General features: G+C 51.5%; 1 protein-coding gene and 1 long non-coding RNA gene across 2 annotated transcripts; both read left to right on the plus strand.

Moving 5' to 3' along the window:
• The first annotated feature begins 552 nt into the window (after window positions 1–552).
• Window positions 553–14,489, plus strand: NR2F6 (nuclear receptor subfamily 2 group F member 6). The gene is made up of 4 exons (XM_085040828.1): window positions 553–1,253; window positions 9,415–9,509; window positions 10,462–10,986; window positions 13,830–14,489. The coding sequence occupies exons 1-4, from the start codon at window positions 979–981 to the stop codon at window positions 14,102–14,104; spliced, it is 1,170 nt and encodes a 389-aa protein (XP_084896954.1). The 5' UTR covers window positions 553–978; the 3' UTR covers window positions 14,105–14,489.
• Window positions 7,670–8,177, plus strand: LOC146426130 (uncharacterized). The gene is made up of 2 exons (XR_014846303.1): window positions 7,670–7,723; window positions 7,988–8,177. It is a non-coding gene; the product is annotated as an uncharacterized LOC146426130 (long non-coding RNA).
• Window positions 14,490–17,717: the final 3,228 nt, after the last annotated feature.

Raw genomic sequence — 17,717 nt, forward strand, 5'->3', positions numbered from 1 at the left:
CACCGGGACCGGGCTGCGAGCGGCGGCGGGGCCCGGAGGGGAGAGGGCGCACCGGGGCAGCGCCGCCCCCTCTTCCTCCTCATCCTCCCCCTCTCCTCTCCTCCTCCTCCTCCTCCTCCTTGCAGCCGGTGCCGCGGAGCGGAGCAGCCACCGGGGGCGGGAGCGGCCCCCGCATGCGGCCGCTGCCCCGGGGATGCGCCGCGCCCCGGCCCCGCCGCCGCAAACTTTCCGCGGGGCCCCCGCCGTGAACCGGCGCGGCGAGGGGGAGGAGGAGGAGGAATCCCGGAGCGAAACGCCTCGCAGGAACCGACGCGGGCGACCCTAAAAAAAAAAAACAACAAACCCTAAACCCCCAAAAAACCTCCCCGCGGGGCGCTTTTTGCCCTCCTCCCCAAAACTTGGCCAACTCGGGGCGGGGAGGCGGCGGAGCACCGGGTGGGGAGAACCGGAGCACCGGACGGAGAAGCACCGGGCGGGGAAGCTTCGGAACCGGGCGAGGAATCACCGGCACCGGGCAGGGAAGCACCGGGCGAGGAAGCTCCGGTACCCAACTGAGAAGCTCCAGCACCGAGCAAAGAATCTCCGGTACCGAACGAAGAAGCACCGGCCCCGAGGAGAGAAGCTCCAACACCGAGCAGAGAATCTCCGGTACTGAACGGAGAAGCTCGGACACCGAACGGAGAAGCTCCGGTACCCAGCAGAGAACCTCCGGCACCGAGCAGAGCAGCTCCGGCCCCGAGGAGAGAAGCTCCGGTACCGAACGGAGAAGCTCGGACACCGAGCAGAGAACCTCCGGCCCCGAACGGAGAGGCTCCGGTACCGAGGAGACAAGCTCGGACACCGAGCAGAGAATCTCCAGCACCGAACGGAGAAGCTCCGGTACCGAGCAGAGCAGCTCCGGCCCCGAAGGGAGAAGCACCGGGCGGCTCCGCTCGATGCGGCGGCGGGGCCGGCGCTGATCCCCGTGCTCCCGGAGCCATGGCCATGGTGACCGGCGGCTGGGGCGAGCCGAACGGCGGCGGCGGAGGAGGAGGAGGAGGAGGAGGAGGAGGAGGAGGGGAGGAGGCGGCGTCCCCCGCGGGTGGCGGCGGCAGCGACGCGGAGCACGGCGAGGAGGAGCGGCCCGGGGCCGCCGTGGACTGCGTGGTGTGCGGCGACAAGTCGAGCGGGAAGCACTATGGGGTTTTCACCTGCGAGGGATGCAAGAGCTTCTTCAAGCGCAGCATCCGCAGGAATCTCAGCTACACCTGCAGGTGACACCGCGGGGACATGGAGGGGCTATCGAGGGGACAGCGAGGGGATATCGAGGAGATATCGCGGGGATATCGAGGGGATATTGAAGGGATATCGCAGGGATATCGCGGGGACATTGAGGGGACAGCGAGGGAATATTGAGGGGATATCGTAGGGACAGCGTGGGGATATCGCGGGGACATTGAGGGGACAGCGAGGGGATATTGAGGGGACAGCGAGGGGATATTGAGGGGAGATCGAGGGGATATCGCAGGGACAGCGTGGGGATATTGCAGGGATATTGAGGGGACATTGAGGGGATACTGAGGGGACATTGAGGGGATATCGAGGGGACAGCATGGGGATATCGAGGGGATATCACGGGGATAGAAAGGGGATGTCGAGGGGATATCACGGGGATATTGAGGGGACATTGGGGGGACATCGAGGGGACATCGAGGGGATATCGAGGGGACATCGAGGGGATATCACGGGGATATAAAGGGGATATCGAGGGGATGGCGAGGGGACATCGGGGGGACATTGAGGGGACAGCGAGAGGACATGGAGGGGGCGCCCGGAGGGGTGGCAGGGCCGGGGGTGGCACCCGGGAGGTCACCGGGGAGTGGTGTCTGTGGTGGCCTCGGTGGTGGCTGAGTGGCTCCCAGTGCAAACCAGTGGCTCCCAGTACAGCACCAGTGGCTCCCAGTACAGCACGAGGGTCTCCCAGTACAAACCAGTGGCTCCCAGTACAGCGTGAGGGTCTTCCAGAGCACTTTGAGGGTCTCCCAGTACAAACCAGTGGCTCCCAGTACAGTTCGAGGGTCTCCTGGTGTTCCCCAGTGCAAGACGGGGGTTCCCAGTTCAGCATGGGGATCCTCCCAGTTCAGCCCAGTGGCTCCCAGTCCATCCCAGTGTCCCCCCCGTCCATCCCAGTGTCCCCCCAGTTCAGCCCAGAGGCTCCCAGTACATTGCCAAGGATCTCTCCCAGTTCCACCCAGTGTTCCCCCAGTCCATCCCAGTATCCTCCAGTCCATCCCAGTATCCCCTCAGTCCATCCCAGTGTCCATCCCAGTATTCCCAGTCCATCCCAGTGTCCACCAGTCCATCCCAGTGTCCACCAGTCCATCCCAGTGTCCATCCCAGTATCCCCCCAGTCCATCCCAGTATCCTCCAGTCCATCCCAGTGTCCATCCCAGTGCTCCCAGTCCATCCCAGTATCCCTCCAGTCCATCCCAGTGTCCATCCCAGTATCCCCAGTCCATCCCAGTATCCCCAGTCCATCCCAGTATCCCCAGTCCATCCCAGTGTCCATCCCAGTATCCCCAGTCCATCCCAGTATCCCCCAGTCCATCCCAGTGGCCCCCAGTCCATCCCAGTATCCTCGGCATTCCCTCGGGAATTGTGCCACGGGGCTGGAATACCGGGAACGGGAACACTGGGAATACCGGGATCCTCTGGAATACCGGAAATGGGAACACCGGGATCCCCGGGAATACCGGGAATGGGAACACCGGGATCCCCGGGAATACCGGGAATGGGAATACCGGGACTCTCTGGAATACCGGGATCGGTAAAATACCAGGAATGGGAATACCGGGATCGGGGAATAACGGGATTCTCTGGAATTCCGAGAGTCAGGATCCGGAGGGAAAACCGGGAGCAGGGATCTGGAGGAATCCTCTGGAACACCGGGAGCAGGGATCTGCTGGAATTCCGGGATCCTCTGGAATACCGGGAGCAGGGATTTCGGGGTGATACCGGTAGCAGGGAATACCGGGATTTACCGGAATACCGGGAGCAGGGATCCGTTGGAATACCGGGAGCAAAGATCCCGGGGGAAACCCGGGATTTGCCGGGATACCGGGAGCAGAGATCCGTTGGAACACCGGGAGCAGGGATCCTCTGGAATATTGGGGTCCTTTGGAATTTGGGGGGATACCGGCAGCGGGGATCTGCTGGAATTCCGGGAGCCCCTGGAATTCCGGGAGCCTCTGGAATACCGGGATCGGTTGGAATTCCGGGATCGGTTGGAATTCCCTCCCCGCCCCCCGGGCTGAGCCCCCCGGCAAGTTCCGGAGCCGCGGGAAACTCGGGAATTCCCTGGAATTTTGGGATGGAGGGAGGGAGGGAGACCCCGAATTCCAGGGAAATCCCTGCCCGGCGGCGGTGGGAGCTCTTCCCGGATTTCCGAGGGTCCCCAATTCCCGAGGGTTTGGGGTTTTTTTTGGGAAAAGCTCGGGAATCAGCTCGGCCTAGATTTCCCCTTCCCCTCCCCCCCCCGCTCCCGGCAGCGACATCCCTGTGACGTCACCGCCTGGAGCCTGGATGGGACCCCCGGGAGTCCTGCCGCGACCCCAAAGCCCGGTGACCCCAAATCCCGGGAGTTCTGCCGCGACCCCAAAGCCCGGTGACCCCAAATCCCGGGAGTTCTGCCGCGACCCCAAATCCGGGAATCCTTTTCTGAATCCCCAAATCCCGGGAATGCCTTTCCATGTCCCCAAATCCCGGGAGTTCCTGCCGCGACCCCAAAGCAAGGGAATCCTTTTCTGAATCCCCAAATCCCGGTGTCCCCAAATCCCGGGAATGCCTTTCGGTGTCCCCAAATCCCGGGAATCCTTTTCCAAATGCCGGGGATTCCTTCCCAAATCCCCAAATCCTGAGGATCCCCAAATCCCGGGAATCCCTTCCCGTGATCCCAAATCCCGGTGTCCCCAAATCCCAGGGGTTCCTTCCTATGATTCCAAATCCCGGGAATGCCTTTCCGTGGCCCCAAATCCCGGTGTCCCTAAATCCCGGGAGTTCCCAAATCCCGGTGACCCCAAATCCCGCCAGTCCCCAAATCCCGGGAGTTCCTGCCGCGACCCCAAAGCCCGGGAATCCTTTTCTGAATCCCCAAATCCCGGTGTCCCCAAATCCCGGGAGTTCCCAAATCCCGGTGTCCCCAAATCCCACCCCAAAGCCCGGGAATCCCTTTCGGTGTCCCCAAATCCCGGGAGTCCCCAAATCCCGGGAATCCCTTCCCGTGTCCCCAAATCCCGCGGATCCCAAATCCCTAAATCCTGGGGATCCCATCAGTCCCCAAATCCCAGGAGTCTATTCCGGCGTCCCCAAATCCCGGGGTTCCTTTTCCCTGTCCCCAAATCTCAGGGATCCTTTCTCGTGTCCCCAAATCCCAGAGGTTCCTTCCCGTGATCCCAAATCCCGGCAGTCCCCAAATCCTGGTGTCCCCAAATCTCAGGAGTTCCTTCCCAAAGTCCCCAAATCCCGGAGGTTCCTTCATATGTCCCCAAATCCCAGGAGTCCCATCGTGTGTCCCCAAATCCCAGCGGTCCTTTCCCGTGTCCCCAGATTCTGGGGATCCCAAATCCCTAAATCCCAGGGGATCCCATGTCCCTAAATCCCGGAGATCCCAAATCCCTGAATCCCAGGGATCCCATGTCCCTAAATCCCATCAGTCCCCAAATCCCAGGATTTCCCCTTTCCCCCTTTTTTCCTTTTCCCCCTTATCCCCCCTTCTTTCCTTTTTCCCCTTTTTTCCCTTTTTTCCACCTTTTTTCCCTTTTCCCCCTTTCTCCCCCTTTTGTTCCCTTTTTTTTTCCTTTTCCCCTTTTTTCCCCTTTTTTTCTTTTTTTCCCTTTTCCTTTTTCCTTTCCCTTTCCCCCTTTTTCTTCCACTTTTCTTCCTTTTTTGCCCCCACCCCCGTTTTTTTCCCTTTTGTTCCCTTTTTCCCCTTTTCCCCAAATCCCACAAAACAATCCCACAACTCTTCTCCAAGAGGGAAGTGAGATGTATTTGGGAACAAAACCCCAAGGTTTGTTTTTTCCCTTTTTCCCCTTTTTTCCCCTTTCCCCCCTTTTTTTCCTTTTTTCCCACCTTTTCCCTTTTTCCCCTTCTTTTTTCTGCTTTTTTCCCTTCTTTCCCTTTTTCCATCTTTTTTCCCACCTTTTCCCTTTTTTCCCCTTTTTTTCCATTTTTCCCCTTTTTTTCAATTTTTCCCCTTTTTTTCAATTTTTCCCCTTTTTTTCCCTTTTCCCCCTTTTTCCCCCTTTTTTTCCCCTTTTTCCCCTTTTTCCCTTTTTTCCACCTTTCCTTTTTTTCCCTTTTTTCTCCCTTTCCCCCCTTTTTTCCCTTTTCCCCTTTTTTCCCCTTTTTTCCTTTTTTCCCCACCTTTTCCCTTTTTTCCCTCCTTTTTCCCTTTTTTCCCTTTCCCCTTTTCTCCACCTTTTCCCTTTTCCCCTTCTTTTTCTCCTTTTTCCTCCTTTTTTCCACCTTTTCCCTTTTTTCCCTTCTTTTTCCCCTTTCCCCCTTCCCCCCTTTTTCCCCCTTTTTTCCCCTTTTTTTCCTTTTTTTCCCACCTTTTCCTTTTTTTCCCCTTTCCCCCTTTTTCCCTTTTCCCCACCTTTTCCCTTTTTCCCCTTCTTTTTCCGCTTTTTTCCCTTTTTTCCCTTGTCCCCCCTTTTTCCACCTTTTCCCCTTTCCCCCTTTCCCCCTTTTCCCTTTTTTCCCCTTTTTTCCCTTTTTTCCCTTCTTTTTCCCCCTTTACTCCCTTTTCCCCCTTTTTTCCACCTTTTCCGGTTTTTTCCCTTTTTCCCCTTCTTTTTTTCCTTTTCCCTTTTTCCCCATTTCCCCTTTTCCCCAAACCCCACTAACCAATCCCACACCTCCCATCCTTCCCAATTTCCTTCCCTGAGCTGAATTTGGGATCAAAACCCCAATAATCCCCTTTGTTCCGATCCCAAAAGCAGCCCCAGACCCTCATTTGCATATTCCAATTCCCCTCATTCCCTCACTCGCTAATTAGCTGCTCTAATTACATAATTAAGCAGCCCAGGCCCGCCGGAGCCTCCCGCCTTTTCCCGCCTTGCCTTTGGAGAACTCCGCAGGGAATTTTTGGGGTCGTTTGAGGGGATTTTGGGATTTTAGGGTTTTTGGGGGGTTTTTCCACTGGGAATTGAAGATTTTGGGATTTTTGTGGGGTTTTTCCTGCTGGGAATTCAGGGGAATTTGGGATTTTTGTGGGGTTTTCCTGCTGGGAATTCGGGGGGGATGAAGGGATTTTGGGATTTTGGGATTTTTTGATTTTTGTGGGGTTTTTCCCACTGGGAATTCAGGGGGTTTTGGGATTTAGGATTTTTGTGGGGTTTTTCCGCTGGGAATTTGAGGGAATTTGGGATTTTTGTGGGGATTTTCCCGCTGGGATTTTGGGGGAATTTGGGATTTTTGTGGGGTTTTTCCCGCTGGGATTTTGGGATTTTTGTGGGGTTTTCCTGCTGGGAATTCGGGGGGATGAAGGGATTTTAGGATTTTGAAATTTTTGTGGGGTTTTTTCCAGGGTGATTTTATCCATCAGAAAAGCTTTGGGATAATTTTTTGGGGTGATTTTATTCACGGGAAAAGCTCCAGGATGATTTTTGGGATGGTTTTATCCATCAGCAAAGCTCTGGGATAATTTTTGGGGGCAAATTTTATCCATCAGAAAAAATCTGGGATCATTTCTGGATTGGTTTTATCCGTCAGAAAAAAATCCAGGATCATTTCCAGGGTGATTTTATCCATCAGAAAAATCCAGGATGATTTCTGGGATGATTTTATCCATCAGAAAAAATCCGGGATCATTTTTGAGGATGATTTAATCCACAAGAAAACAATCCAGGATGATTTCTGGGATGATTTTATCCATCAGAAAAGCTCCAGGATGATTTTTGGGATCATTTTATCCATCAGAAAAAATCCAGGATGATTTCTGGGATGATTTTATCCAGCAGAAAAAAACTGGGATCATTTTTGGGATGCTTTTATCCATCAGAAAAAAATCCAGGATCATTTCCAGGGTGATTTTATCCACGGGAAAAGCTCCAGGATGATTTTTGGGATGGTTTTATCAATCAGAAAAGCCCTGGGATCATTTTGGGGGCAAATTTTATCCATCAGAAAAAATCTGGGATCATTTCTGGATTGGTTTTATCCATCAGAAAAAAATCCAGGATCATTTCCAGGGTGATTTTATCCATCAGAAAAATTCAGGATGATTTTTGGGATCATTTTATCCATCAGAAAAAATCCCGGATAATTCCCATCTCTCACCCCATCGCTTCCCACATCCCCAAAAAAACCAGCAATCCGGATGAAGATGTCACTGCAGCTCCAAAATCCCATTTTTTTCCCCATTCCAGCCGCTCTGGGGATGTTCAGGAGGAATGAATTCCTCGGGAATTCCCGCCGGCTGCTCCCGGAGCCGTGTTGGGATTCCCAGATCCGTGTCGGGATTCCCAGCTTGATTCTTCCCGAATTAATTCATCCAGAATTAATTCAGCCCAGAATTAATTCAGCCCAGAATTAATAATTCATCCCCAGCTGGGGTTTGCCCTGCTGGAAAAATGGGGTTTTTATGGGGAAAAATCCACGAGTTGGGGTGGATTTTCCAGGATTTTTGAGGATTTTTCCAGGATTTTTGGGAAAAGGGAATATTCCTCTTTTTTTCTTTGCTGTGGATTTGAGCCCCTAGAAAAATTGGATTTTTATAGGGAAAAATCTGTGGGTTGGGATGGATTTTCCAGGATTTTTGAGGATTTTTTCCAATATTTTTGAGGGATTTTTGGGAAGGGAATATTCCTGGCTTTTTTTCTGGGCTGTGGATTTGAGGCCCTGGAAAAATGGGGTTTTTATGGGGAAAAATCTGTGGGTTGGGATGGATTTTCCAGTATTTTTGAGGGATTTTTGGGAAAAGAGAATATTCCTCTTTTTTTCCTAGGCTGGGATTTTCCCTGTTGGAAAAATGGGGTTTTTATAGGGAAAAATCTGTGGGTTAGGATGGATTTTCCAGGATTTTTGAGGATTTTTTCCAGTATTTTTGAGGGATTTTTGGGAAAAGGGAATATTCCTGGTTTGGTTTTTTTCTGGGCTGGGATTTTTCCTGCTGGAAAAATGGGATTTTTATAGGGGTTGGATGTTGGTGATTCCATGGAATTATGGTGGAGATGTGGGGAAATGTGGGAATTATCATGGAATGTGGGAAAATGTGAGAATTATCCTGAAAATCTCGGAAAATGTGGGAATTATCATGGAAGTGTGAGAATTACCCTGGAAATGTAGAAAAAAGGGAAAATGTAGAAAAAGAGGGAAATGTCAGAAAATGGGAAAATGTCAGAAAAGAGGGAAAATTTAAAATCCCAGATCCGAAGGGTGGGAAGGGATGAACTGGGGATATCCCAGGAATTCCCGGGATGGATGCCTGGGAATTCTGGCCGATCCCAGAAAATGTTGGAAAATGGGAAAATGTAGGAAAAGAGGGAAAATAGGGGGAAATGTAAGAAAAGGAAAAACGTGAGAAACAGCGGAAAATGTCGGAAAACGGGAAAATGTCAGAAAAGAGGGAAAATTTAAAATCCCAGATCTGAAGGGTTGGGAGGGATGAACTCGGGATATCCCAGGGATTCCCAGGATGGATTCCCGGGATGGATTCCCGGGATGGATTCCTGGGAATTCCGGCTGATCCCAGAAAATGTCGGAAAATGGGAAAATGTCGGAAAAGAGGGAAAATCTAAAATCTAAAATCCGAAGGGTGGGAAGGGATGAACCTGGGGTATCCCAGGATGGATTTCCAGGATATCCCAGGATGGATTCCTGGGAATTCCGGCCGATCCCAGAAAATGTCGGAAAATAGGGAAAATCTAAAATCCCAAATCCGAAGGGTGGGAAGGGATGAACTGGGGATATCCCAGGAATTCCTGGGATGGATTCCCAGGATGGATTCCTGGGATGGATTCCTGGGATGGATTCCTGGGATGGATTCCTGGGATGGATTCCCGGGATGGATTCCCGGGATGGATTCCTGGGATGGATTCCCAGGATGGATTCCCAGGATGGATTCCTGGGATGGATTCCCAGGATGGATTCCCAGGATGGATTCCCGGGATGGATTCCAGGGATGGATTCCTGGGATGAATTCTCAGGATGGATTCCTGGGATGAATTCCTAGGATGAATTCCCGGGATGGATTCCTGGGATGGATTCCTGGGATGGATTCCTGGGATGGATTCCTAGGATGGATTCCCGGGATGGATTCCTGGGATGGATTCCTAGGATGGATTCCCGGGATGGATTCCTGGGATGGATTCCAGGGATGAATTCCTGGGATGAATTCCCAGGAATTCCCACCAATCCCAGTCCATCCCGCAGGTCCAACCGGGACTGCCAGATCGACCAGCACCACCGGAACCAGTGCCAGTACTGCCGCCTCAAGAAGTGCTTCCGGGTGGGAATGAGGAAGGAAGGTAGGGAAAACCCCAAGGGTCCTGTGGGGTCAGGGTGGGAACCCTGTAGGGTCTTGTGGGGTTGGGGTGGGGATCCTGTGGGGTCGGGATGAAGATCCTGTGGGGTTGGGATGAAGATCCTGAGGGGTTGGGATGAAGATCCTGAGGGGTTGGGATGAAGACCCAGCAGGATTCTGTGGGATTGAGATGAAGATCCTGTGGGGTTGGGATGAAGATCCTGTGGGGTTGGGGTGAAAATCCTGTGGGATCAGGATGAAGATGCTGCAGGATCAGGATGGATCCTGTGCGGTTGGGATGAAGATCCATCAGGATCCTATGGGATTGGGTTGGAAACCCAGCAGGGTCCTGTGGGATTGGGGTGAAGATCCCGTGAGATTGGGATGAAGATCCACCAGGATCCTATGGGATTCACTAGGATCCTGTGGGATTGGGATGAAGATCCTGTGGGATTGGGATGAAGATCCATCAGGATCCTTTGAGATTGGGATGAAGATCCTGCAGGATCCTGTGGGATTCACCAGGATCCTGTGGAATTGGGGTGAAGATCCATCAGGATCCTGTGAGATTGGGATGAATATCCATTAGGATCCTGTGGAATCAGGATAAAGATCCATCAGGATGCCATAGGATTGGGATGAAGATCCCATGGGATTTGGATGAAGATCCTGCAGGATCCTGTGGGATTGTGATGAAGATCCCATGGGATTGGGATGAAAATTCTGTGGGGTTGGGATGAAGATCCATTAGGATCCTGTGAGATTCACCAGGATCCTGTGGGATTGTGATGAAGATCCCATAGGATTTGGATGAAGATCCATCAGGATCCTATGGGATTGTGATGAAGTTCCCATGGGATTTGGATGAAAATCCATAGGATCAGGACGAACATCCATCCCAATCCCACAGGATCACCACCAAAACCCCCCTAACCCCCTTATCCCTCCCTCCCCAGCCGTCCAACGCGGCCGCATCCCCCCAACCCACTCGGGCGGCAGCCCCAACCCCATCCCCACCTCCGACTTCTTCAACGGGCAGCCTCTGTCGGAGCTCATCTCCCAGCTGCTCCGCGCCGAGCCCTACCCCGCCGCCCGCTACGGCTCCCAGTACGCCCAGCAGGGCAGCGTCATGGGCATCGACAACATCTGCGAGCTCGCCGCCCGCCTCCTCTTCAGCACCGTCGAGTGGGCCAGGAACATCCCCTTCTTCCCGGAGCTGCCCGTCTCCGACCAGGTGGCTCTCCTCCGGCTCAGCTGGAGCGAGCTCTTCGTCCTCAACGCCGCGCAGTCGGCGCTGCCGCTGCACATGGCGCCGCTGCTGGCCGCCGCGGGGTTCCACGCGTCGCCCATGTCGGCCGAGAGGGTGGTGTCCTTCATGGACCAGATCCGCGTGTTCCAGGAGCAGGTGGAGAAGCTCAACCGGCTGCAGGTGGATTCGGCCGAGTACAGCTGCCTCAAGGCCATCGCGCTCTTCACGCCGGGTAGGGCGGGCTTGGGGGGATTGGGGATGGGCAGGGAGAGCGTTTTGGGGGTTTTTATGAGGTTTTGGGGTCTTTGGGAATGAGGAGGGAGAGGTTTTTCTAGGTTTTCCCAAGATTTTAGGGTCTCTGGGAATGAGGAAGGAGAGGTTTTGTCGTGTTTTCCTGAAGGATTTGGGGTCTTGGGTTGTTCCGTGTTTTTAAAGAGTTTGGGGTCTTGGAAATGAGTAGAGAGAGGTTTTTCCCCATTTTCCCAACAGTTTGGAGTCTTGGGAATGAGAAGGGAGAGGTTTTTGTGGGTTCTTCCAAGGATTTGGGGTCTTGGAAGTAGCCAAAATTTCTTCCAAACCCTTGGAAAAGCTCAAGGCCTCAAGGCCATCGCGCTCTTCACGCCGGGTAGGGTGGGGCTGGGGGATTGGGGATGAGCAGGGAGAGGGTTTTGGGGGGTTTTCCGAGGTTTTGGGGTCTTGGGAATGAGGAGGGAGAGGCTTTTCCATGTTTTCCAGAGTTTGGGGTCTTGGGAATGAGATGGAAGAGTGTTTTTTGGGTTATTCCAAGGGTTTGGGGTCTTGGGAATGAGGAGGAAAGTGTTTTTCTATGTTTTCCCAAGAGTTTGGTGTCTTGGGAATGAGTAGAGAGTGGTTTTTCCCCATTTTCTCGAGAGTTTGGGGTCTTGGGAGTGAGCAGGGAGAGGTTTTTCTGTGTTTTCCTGAGGGGTTGGCATCTTGAGTTGTTCCATGTTTTCCTGAGGGTTTGGGGTCTTGGGAATGAGTAGAAAGTGGTTTTTCCACATTTTCTTGAGGTTTTGGGGTCTTGGCAATGAGGAGGGAGAGGTTTTTGTGGGTTCTTCCAAGGATTTGGGGTCTTGGAAGTAGCCACAATTTTTTCTAAACCCTTGGAAGAACCCAGAGTCTCAAGGCCACCGCGCTCTTCACGCCCGGTGGGTTTTTCTGAGAGTTTGGGGTCTTGGGTTGTTCCATGTTTACCTGAGGGTTTGGGATCTTGGGAATGAGTTGGGAGAAGTTTTTGTGGGTTCTTCCAAGGTTTTGGGGTCTTGGCAACAAGCAGGGAGAGGTTTTTCCATGTTTTCCTGTTTGTGGGGTCTTGGGAATGAGTGAGGAGTGGTTTTTCCATGTTTTCCTGAGGGTTTGGGGGTTTGGGAATGAGGAGGAGCTGTCAGCTCCAGAGCTCATCCCGTTCCCATGGGAATGGGGATGATCCCTCCGGATTGTCCCCTAAGAGTTTGTGGGGTCATGGGGTTGTCCCTAAAATGTTTTGGGGTTCTGACATCATCACCAAAATGTCAACGTTCTGGCTATCCTACAAACCCCAGGATGCTCCAACCCCGATCCCAAAGATTTTGTGGCATTGTCCCCAAAAAGTTTGTGGGGTTGTGGGGTTGTTCCCAAAAGTTTCAGGGTTCTGACATCATTGCCAAAACGCTGAGGCAACACTTTGTGGGTATCCTACAAACCCCCCTGATCCCAAATAGTTTGTGGGGTCGTGGGGTTGTCCCTAAAATGTTTTGGGGTTCATCATCACCAAAATGCCAACATTTTGGCTATCCTACAAACCCCGAGCCGCTCCAACCCCGATCCCAAAGAGTTTGTGGGGTTGTTCCCAAAAGCTTTGGGGTTCTGACATCATCACCAAAACATCGACATTTTGGGTATCCTACAAACCCCAGGATCCCAAAGAGTTTGCAGGGTTGTCCCCAAAAACTTTTGAGGTTCATCATCCCCAAAATGCCAACATTTTGGCAATCCCACAAGCCCCGAACTGCTTCAACCCCGATCCCAAACATTTTGTGGGGTTGTCCCCAAAAAGTTTTGGGTTTCATCATCACCAAAACACCAACATTTCGGCAATCCCACAAACCCCAAGCTGCTCCAACCCCGATCCCAAAGATTTTGGGGGGTTGTCTCAAAAAGCTTTGGGGTTCTGACATCATTGCCAAAACACTGAGGCAACATTTGGTGGATATCCTACAAACCCCCCTGATCCCAAAGAGTTTGTGGGGTTGTCCCCAAAAGGTTTCAGGGTTCATCATCACCAAAACGCCGACATTTTGGCAACCCCACAAACCCCAAGCCGCTCCAACCCCGATCCCAAACATTTTGTGGGATTGTCCCCAAAACTTCTGCATTTCACCATCACCAAAACGCCGACATTTCGCCAACCCCACCAACCCAAGATGCTCCAACCTCAATCCCAAAGAGTTTGTGGTGTTGTCCCCAAAAAGTCCCAAGGTTCATCATCACCAAAACACCACCATTTCGGCAATCCCCCAAACCCCGAACTGCTCCATCCCCGATCCCAAAGATTTTGCAGGATTGTCCCCTAAAGTCCCGAGTTTCACCACCACCAAAACGCCACCATTTCGGTAACCCCACCAACCCCAAACTGCTCCATCCCCAGTCCCAAACATTTTGCAGGATTGTCCCCAGAAGTCCCGAGTTTCACTACCACCAAAACGCCACCATTTCGGTAACCCCACCAACCCCGAACTGCTTCAACCCCAATCCCAAAGACTTTGTGGGGCTGTCCCCAAAAAGTTCCCAGGTTCACCATCCCCAAAACGCCACCATTTCGGTAACTCCACCAACCCCAAACTGCTCCATCCCCAATCCCAAACATTTTGCGGGATTGTCCCCAAAAGTCCCGAGTTTCACCACCACCAAAACGCCACCATTTCGGTAACCCCACCAACCCCAAACTGCTTCAACCCCAATCCCAAACATTTTGTGGGGTTGTCCCCAAAAAGTTCCCAGGTTCACCATCCCCAAAACGCCAGCATTTCACCAACCCCACCAACCCCACCAACCCCTCTCCCGTTGCTCCCGCAGACGCCTGCGGCCTGTCGGACGCGTCGCACGTGGAGAGCCTGCAGGAGAAGGCGCAGGTGGCGCTGACGGAGTACGTGCGATCCCAATACCCGTCCCAGCCGCAGCGCTTCGGCCGCCTGCTGCTGCGGCTGCCCGCGCTGCGCGCCGTGCCCGCCGCCCTCATCTCCCAGCTCTTCTTCATGCGCCTCGTCGGGAAAACCCCCATCGAGACCCTGATCCGCGACATGCTGCTGTCGGGGAGCACCTTCAACTGGCCCTACGGGAGCGGGCAGTAGGGACGGAGATTTTGGGATGGAGGGGGAAATCCCGGGAGTGATGGGTGAGGAGTGGTTGGACTGTGTGGGAATGATGGGGGTGATCCCGCTGGGTTGTCCCCAAAAATTGTGGGGTCATGGAGCTGTCCCCGAAAAAGTTTATGGGATTCCGACGGTGTCGCCAGAAAAAAAAATCCCGGGAATTCTGGGTGAGGATTGGTTGGACTGTGTGGGAATGATGGGGGTGATCCCGCTGGGTTGTCCCTGAAATGTTGTGGGGGAGTTCCTAAAAGGTTTTTGGGGTCACGGAGTTGTCCCTGAAAAATTGTGGGGCCACACGGTTGTCCCCAAAAAAGTTTGTGGGATTCCGACGGTGTCGCCAGAAAAAAAAATCCCAGAAATGCTGGATGTGGATTCCCTGAACTGTCAGCTCCAGAGATCCCACGGGAATGGGGATGATCCCTCTGGGTTGTCCCCAAAATGTTGTGGGGTCACACAGTTGTACCCGAAAATGTTTGTGGGATTCCGACAGTGTCGCCAGAAAAAAAATCCCGGGAATGCTGGGTGAGGATTGGTTGGACTGTGTGGGAATGATGGGGGTGATCCCGCTGGAGGTCGTCCCCAAAAATTGTGGGGTTGTCCCCCCAAGAAGTTTGTGGGGTCGTCCCTTAAGAGTTTTTGGGGTCCTCACATTGTCCCCAAAAAGGTTTGTGGGATTTCAACGGTGTCGCCAGAAGAAAAATCCCAGAATGCTGGGTGAGGATTAACCGAACTGTCAGCTCCAGAGATCCCACGGGAATGGGGATGATCCCTCTGAGTTGTCCCCAAAAATTGTGGGGTCGTCCCTGTAAAGTTTTCAGGGTCACGGAATCATCCCTGAAAAGTTTTTGGGGTCCTCACATTGTCCCCAAAAAAGTTTGTGGGATTCCAACGGTGTTGCCAGAAAAAAATCCCGGAATGCTGGGTGTGGATTCCCTGAACTGTCAGGTCTGGAGCTCCCATGGGAATCCCTCTGGATTGTCCCCAAAAAGTTTATGGGGTTCTGACATGATCTCCAAGTTTTAGGGTCCTGGTGGAAAAAAATCCCGGGAATGCTGGATGTGGATTCCCCAAATTTCTGTCACCGGAGCTCATCCTGTTCCCATGGGAATGGGGATGATCCCTCTGGGTTGACCCCAAAAAGTTTTTGGGGTCACAGGATTGTCCCCAAAAAGTTTTGGGGTCCTGACATTATCGCCAAAAGTTTTAGGGTCCCAGCAGAAAAAAATCCTGGATGTGGATTCCCTGAACTTCCGTCTCTGGAGCTCCTATGGGAATGGGGATGATCCCTCTGGGTTGACCCCAAAAGGTTTGTGGGGTCATGGGATTGTCCCCAAAAATTTTGGGGTTCTGACATCATCACCAAAAGTTTTAGGGTCCCAGCAGAAAAAAATCCCGGTAATGCTGGATGTGGATTCCCTGAATTTTCGGCTCTGGAAATCCCACGGGAATGGGGATGATCCCACTGGGTTGACCCCAAAAAATTTGTGGGGTCACAGGATTGTCCCCAAAAGGTTTGGGGTCCTGACATCATCACCAAAAGTTTTGGGGTCCCAGCAGAAAAAAATCCCGGGAATGCTGGATGTGGATTCCCTGAATTTCCGTCACCAGAACTCATCCTGTTCCCACGGGAATGGGGATGATCCCTCTGGGTTGACCCCAAAAAGTTGTGGGGTTGTCCCCAAAAAATTTGTGGGATTTCGACGGTGCCGCCAGAAAAAAAAATCCCAGGAATGCTGGACATGGATTCCCTGAACTGCCGACCCCAAAGCTTATCCCATTCCCATCGGAATCCCTCTGGGTTGACCCCAAAAAGTTTTGGGGTCCCATTGGAAAAAAATCCCGGGAATGCTGGATGTGGATTTCCCAAACTGTCAGCTCCGGAGCTCCTATGGGAACGGTGATGATCCCCCAATGGGATTGTCCCCAAAAAGTTTTGGGGTCCTGATGTCATCGCCAAAAGTTTTAGGGTTTTAGCGTTGTCACCGGAAAAAAAATCCCAGGAATGCTGGATGGAGATTCCCCAAATGTCCCCAAAAAGTTTTGGGGTCCTGACGTCATCGCCAAAAGTTTTAGGGTTTCAGCGTTGTTGTCACCGGAAAAAAATCCCAGGAAGGCTGGATGTGGATTCCCTGAATTTTCGGCTCTGGAAATCCTACAGGAATGGGGATGATCCCTCTGGGTTTACCCCAAAAAGTTTGTGGGGTTGTCCCCGAAAAGTTTTGGGGTCCTGAGGTCATCACCAAAAGTTTTAGGGTCTCGGTGGAAAAAAATCCCAGAAATGCTGGATGTGGATTCCCCGAACTTCCAGCTCTGGAGCTCCTGTGGGAATGGGGATGATCCCTCTGGGTTGACCCCAAAAATTTTTGGGGTTGTCCCCAAGAAGTTTATGGGGTCGTGGGATTGTCCCCGAAAAATTTTGGGGCTCTGATGTCATCGCCAAATTTTTTGGGGTCCTGACATCGTCGCCAAATGTTTTGGGATCGCCCTGAACCCGAAGGTTTTCCCGGTTGCAATGTGGACTTTCCCGTCCCCAAATCCCACTCTTTTCCCCGATCCCAAAAATTCCAGAAGTTTGGGAAGAGGGGATGGAAATGGGAATGGAATTTCCGGGAATTCCAGGAAAAATTCTGGAATTTTTTCAGATTTTTTTTGGGGGGAAAATCGGAGATTTTGCAGGACCAAAAACGGGGAGATGGCGGCAAAAGGGATTTATGGGATTTATGGGATTTGGGATGATTTCCCTGACGGTTTAATTCCCGTTCCGATATCGATGAATGAATTAAAAGCCAATTAAAGATGTTTCTTACAATTTCGGGTGTTCGGAGTGAGTTGGGATTTGGGATTTTTTGGGAAAAGGTGGAATTGTGGAGCGATGGGTGGGAGGAAAAATAGGGGAAATATAGGGAAACCCGAAAAATGGGAAATCCTAAAAATGGGGAAACCCGAAAAATAGGGAAAAAAGTAGGAAAAATCCTTTAAAAATTAAAGCCTAAAAAAACAAAAAAAACCAAAAAAAAACCAAAAAAAAAAAAAAAAAAACAAAAAAAAACCAAAAATAGGGAAACCTGAAAAATAGGAAATCCTAAAAATGGGGAAACCCGAAAAATAGGGAAAAAAGTAGGAAAAATCCTTAAAAAATTAAATCCTAAAAATAGGGAAATCTGAAAAATAGGAAAAACCCTAAAAATAGGGAAACCAAGAAAATAAGGGAAAAAAGTAGGAAAAATACTTAAAAAATTAAACCCTAAAAATAGTGAAATCCAAAAAATAGAAAATCCTAAAAATAGGGAAACCCGAAAAATAGAAAAACCCTAAAAATAGTGAAATCCTAAAAATAGGAAATCCTAAAAACAGGGAAAACTGAAAAATAGGGGGGAAAAATAGGAAAAATCCTATAAAAAGAAAACCCTAAAAATAGTAAAAACCCTAAAAATAGGAAAAAAACCCTAAAAATAGGAAAAAACCCTAAACATAGGAAAACCCCTAAAAATAGGGAAAAAAACCCTAAAAATAGGAAATTCCCCTAAACCACCAAAAATTGGGATTTTTTTGGGGGGAAAAAGGGGATTTTGGGGATTCTTCTTCAATTTAG

The sequence above is a fragment of the Lichenostomus cassidix genome, chromosome 28 (genome assembly GCF_008360975.1).
Source record: "Lichenostomus cassidix isolate B80296 chromosome 28, HeHo_3.0, whole genome shotgun sequence".
Lineage (NCBI taxonomy): Eukaryota > Metazoa > Chordata > Aves > Passeriformes > Meliphagidae > Lichenostomus > Lichenostomus cassidix.

Coding starts and splice junctions, on each gene's coding strand:
- NR2F6 (XM_085040828.1), top strand. CDS start 979: ATGGCCATGGTGACCGGCGGCTGGGGCGAGCCGAACGGCGGCGGCGGA. Junction 1,254..9,414: donor AATCTCAGCTACACCTGCAG/GTGACACCGCGG, acceptor TCCATCCCGCAG/GTCCAACCGGGACTGCCAGA. Junction 10,987..13,829: donor CATCGCGCTCTTCACGCCGG/GTAGGGCGGGCT, acceptor TTGCTCCCGCAG/ACGCCTGCGGCCTGTCGGAC.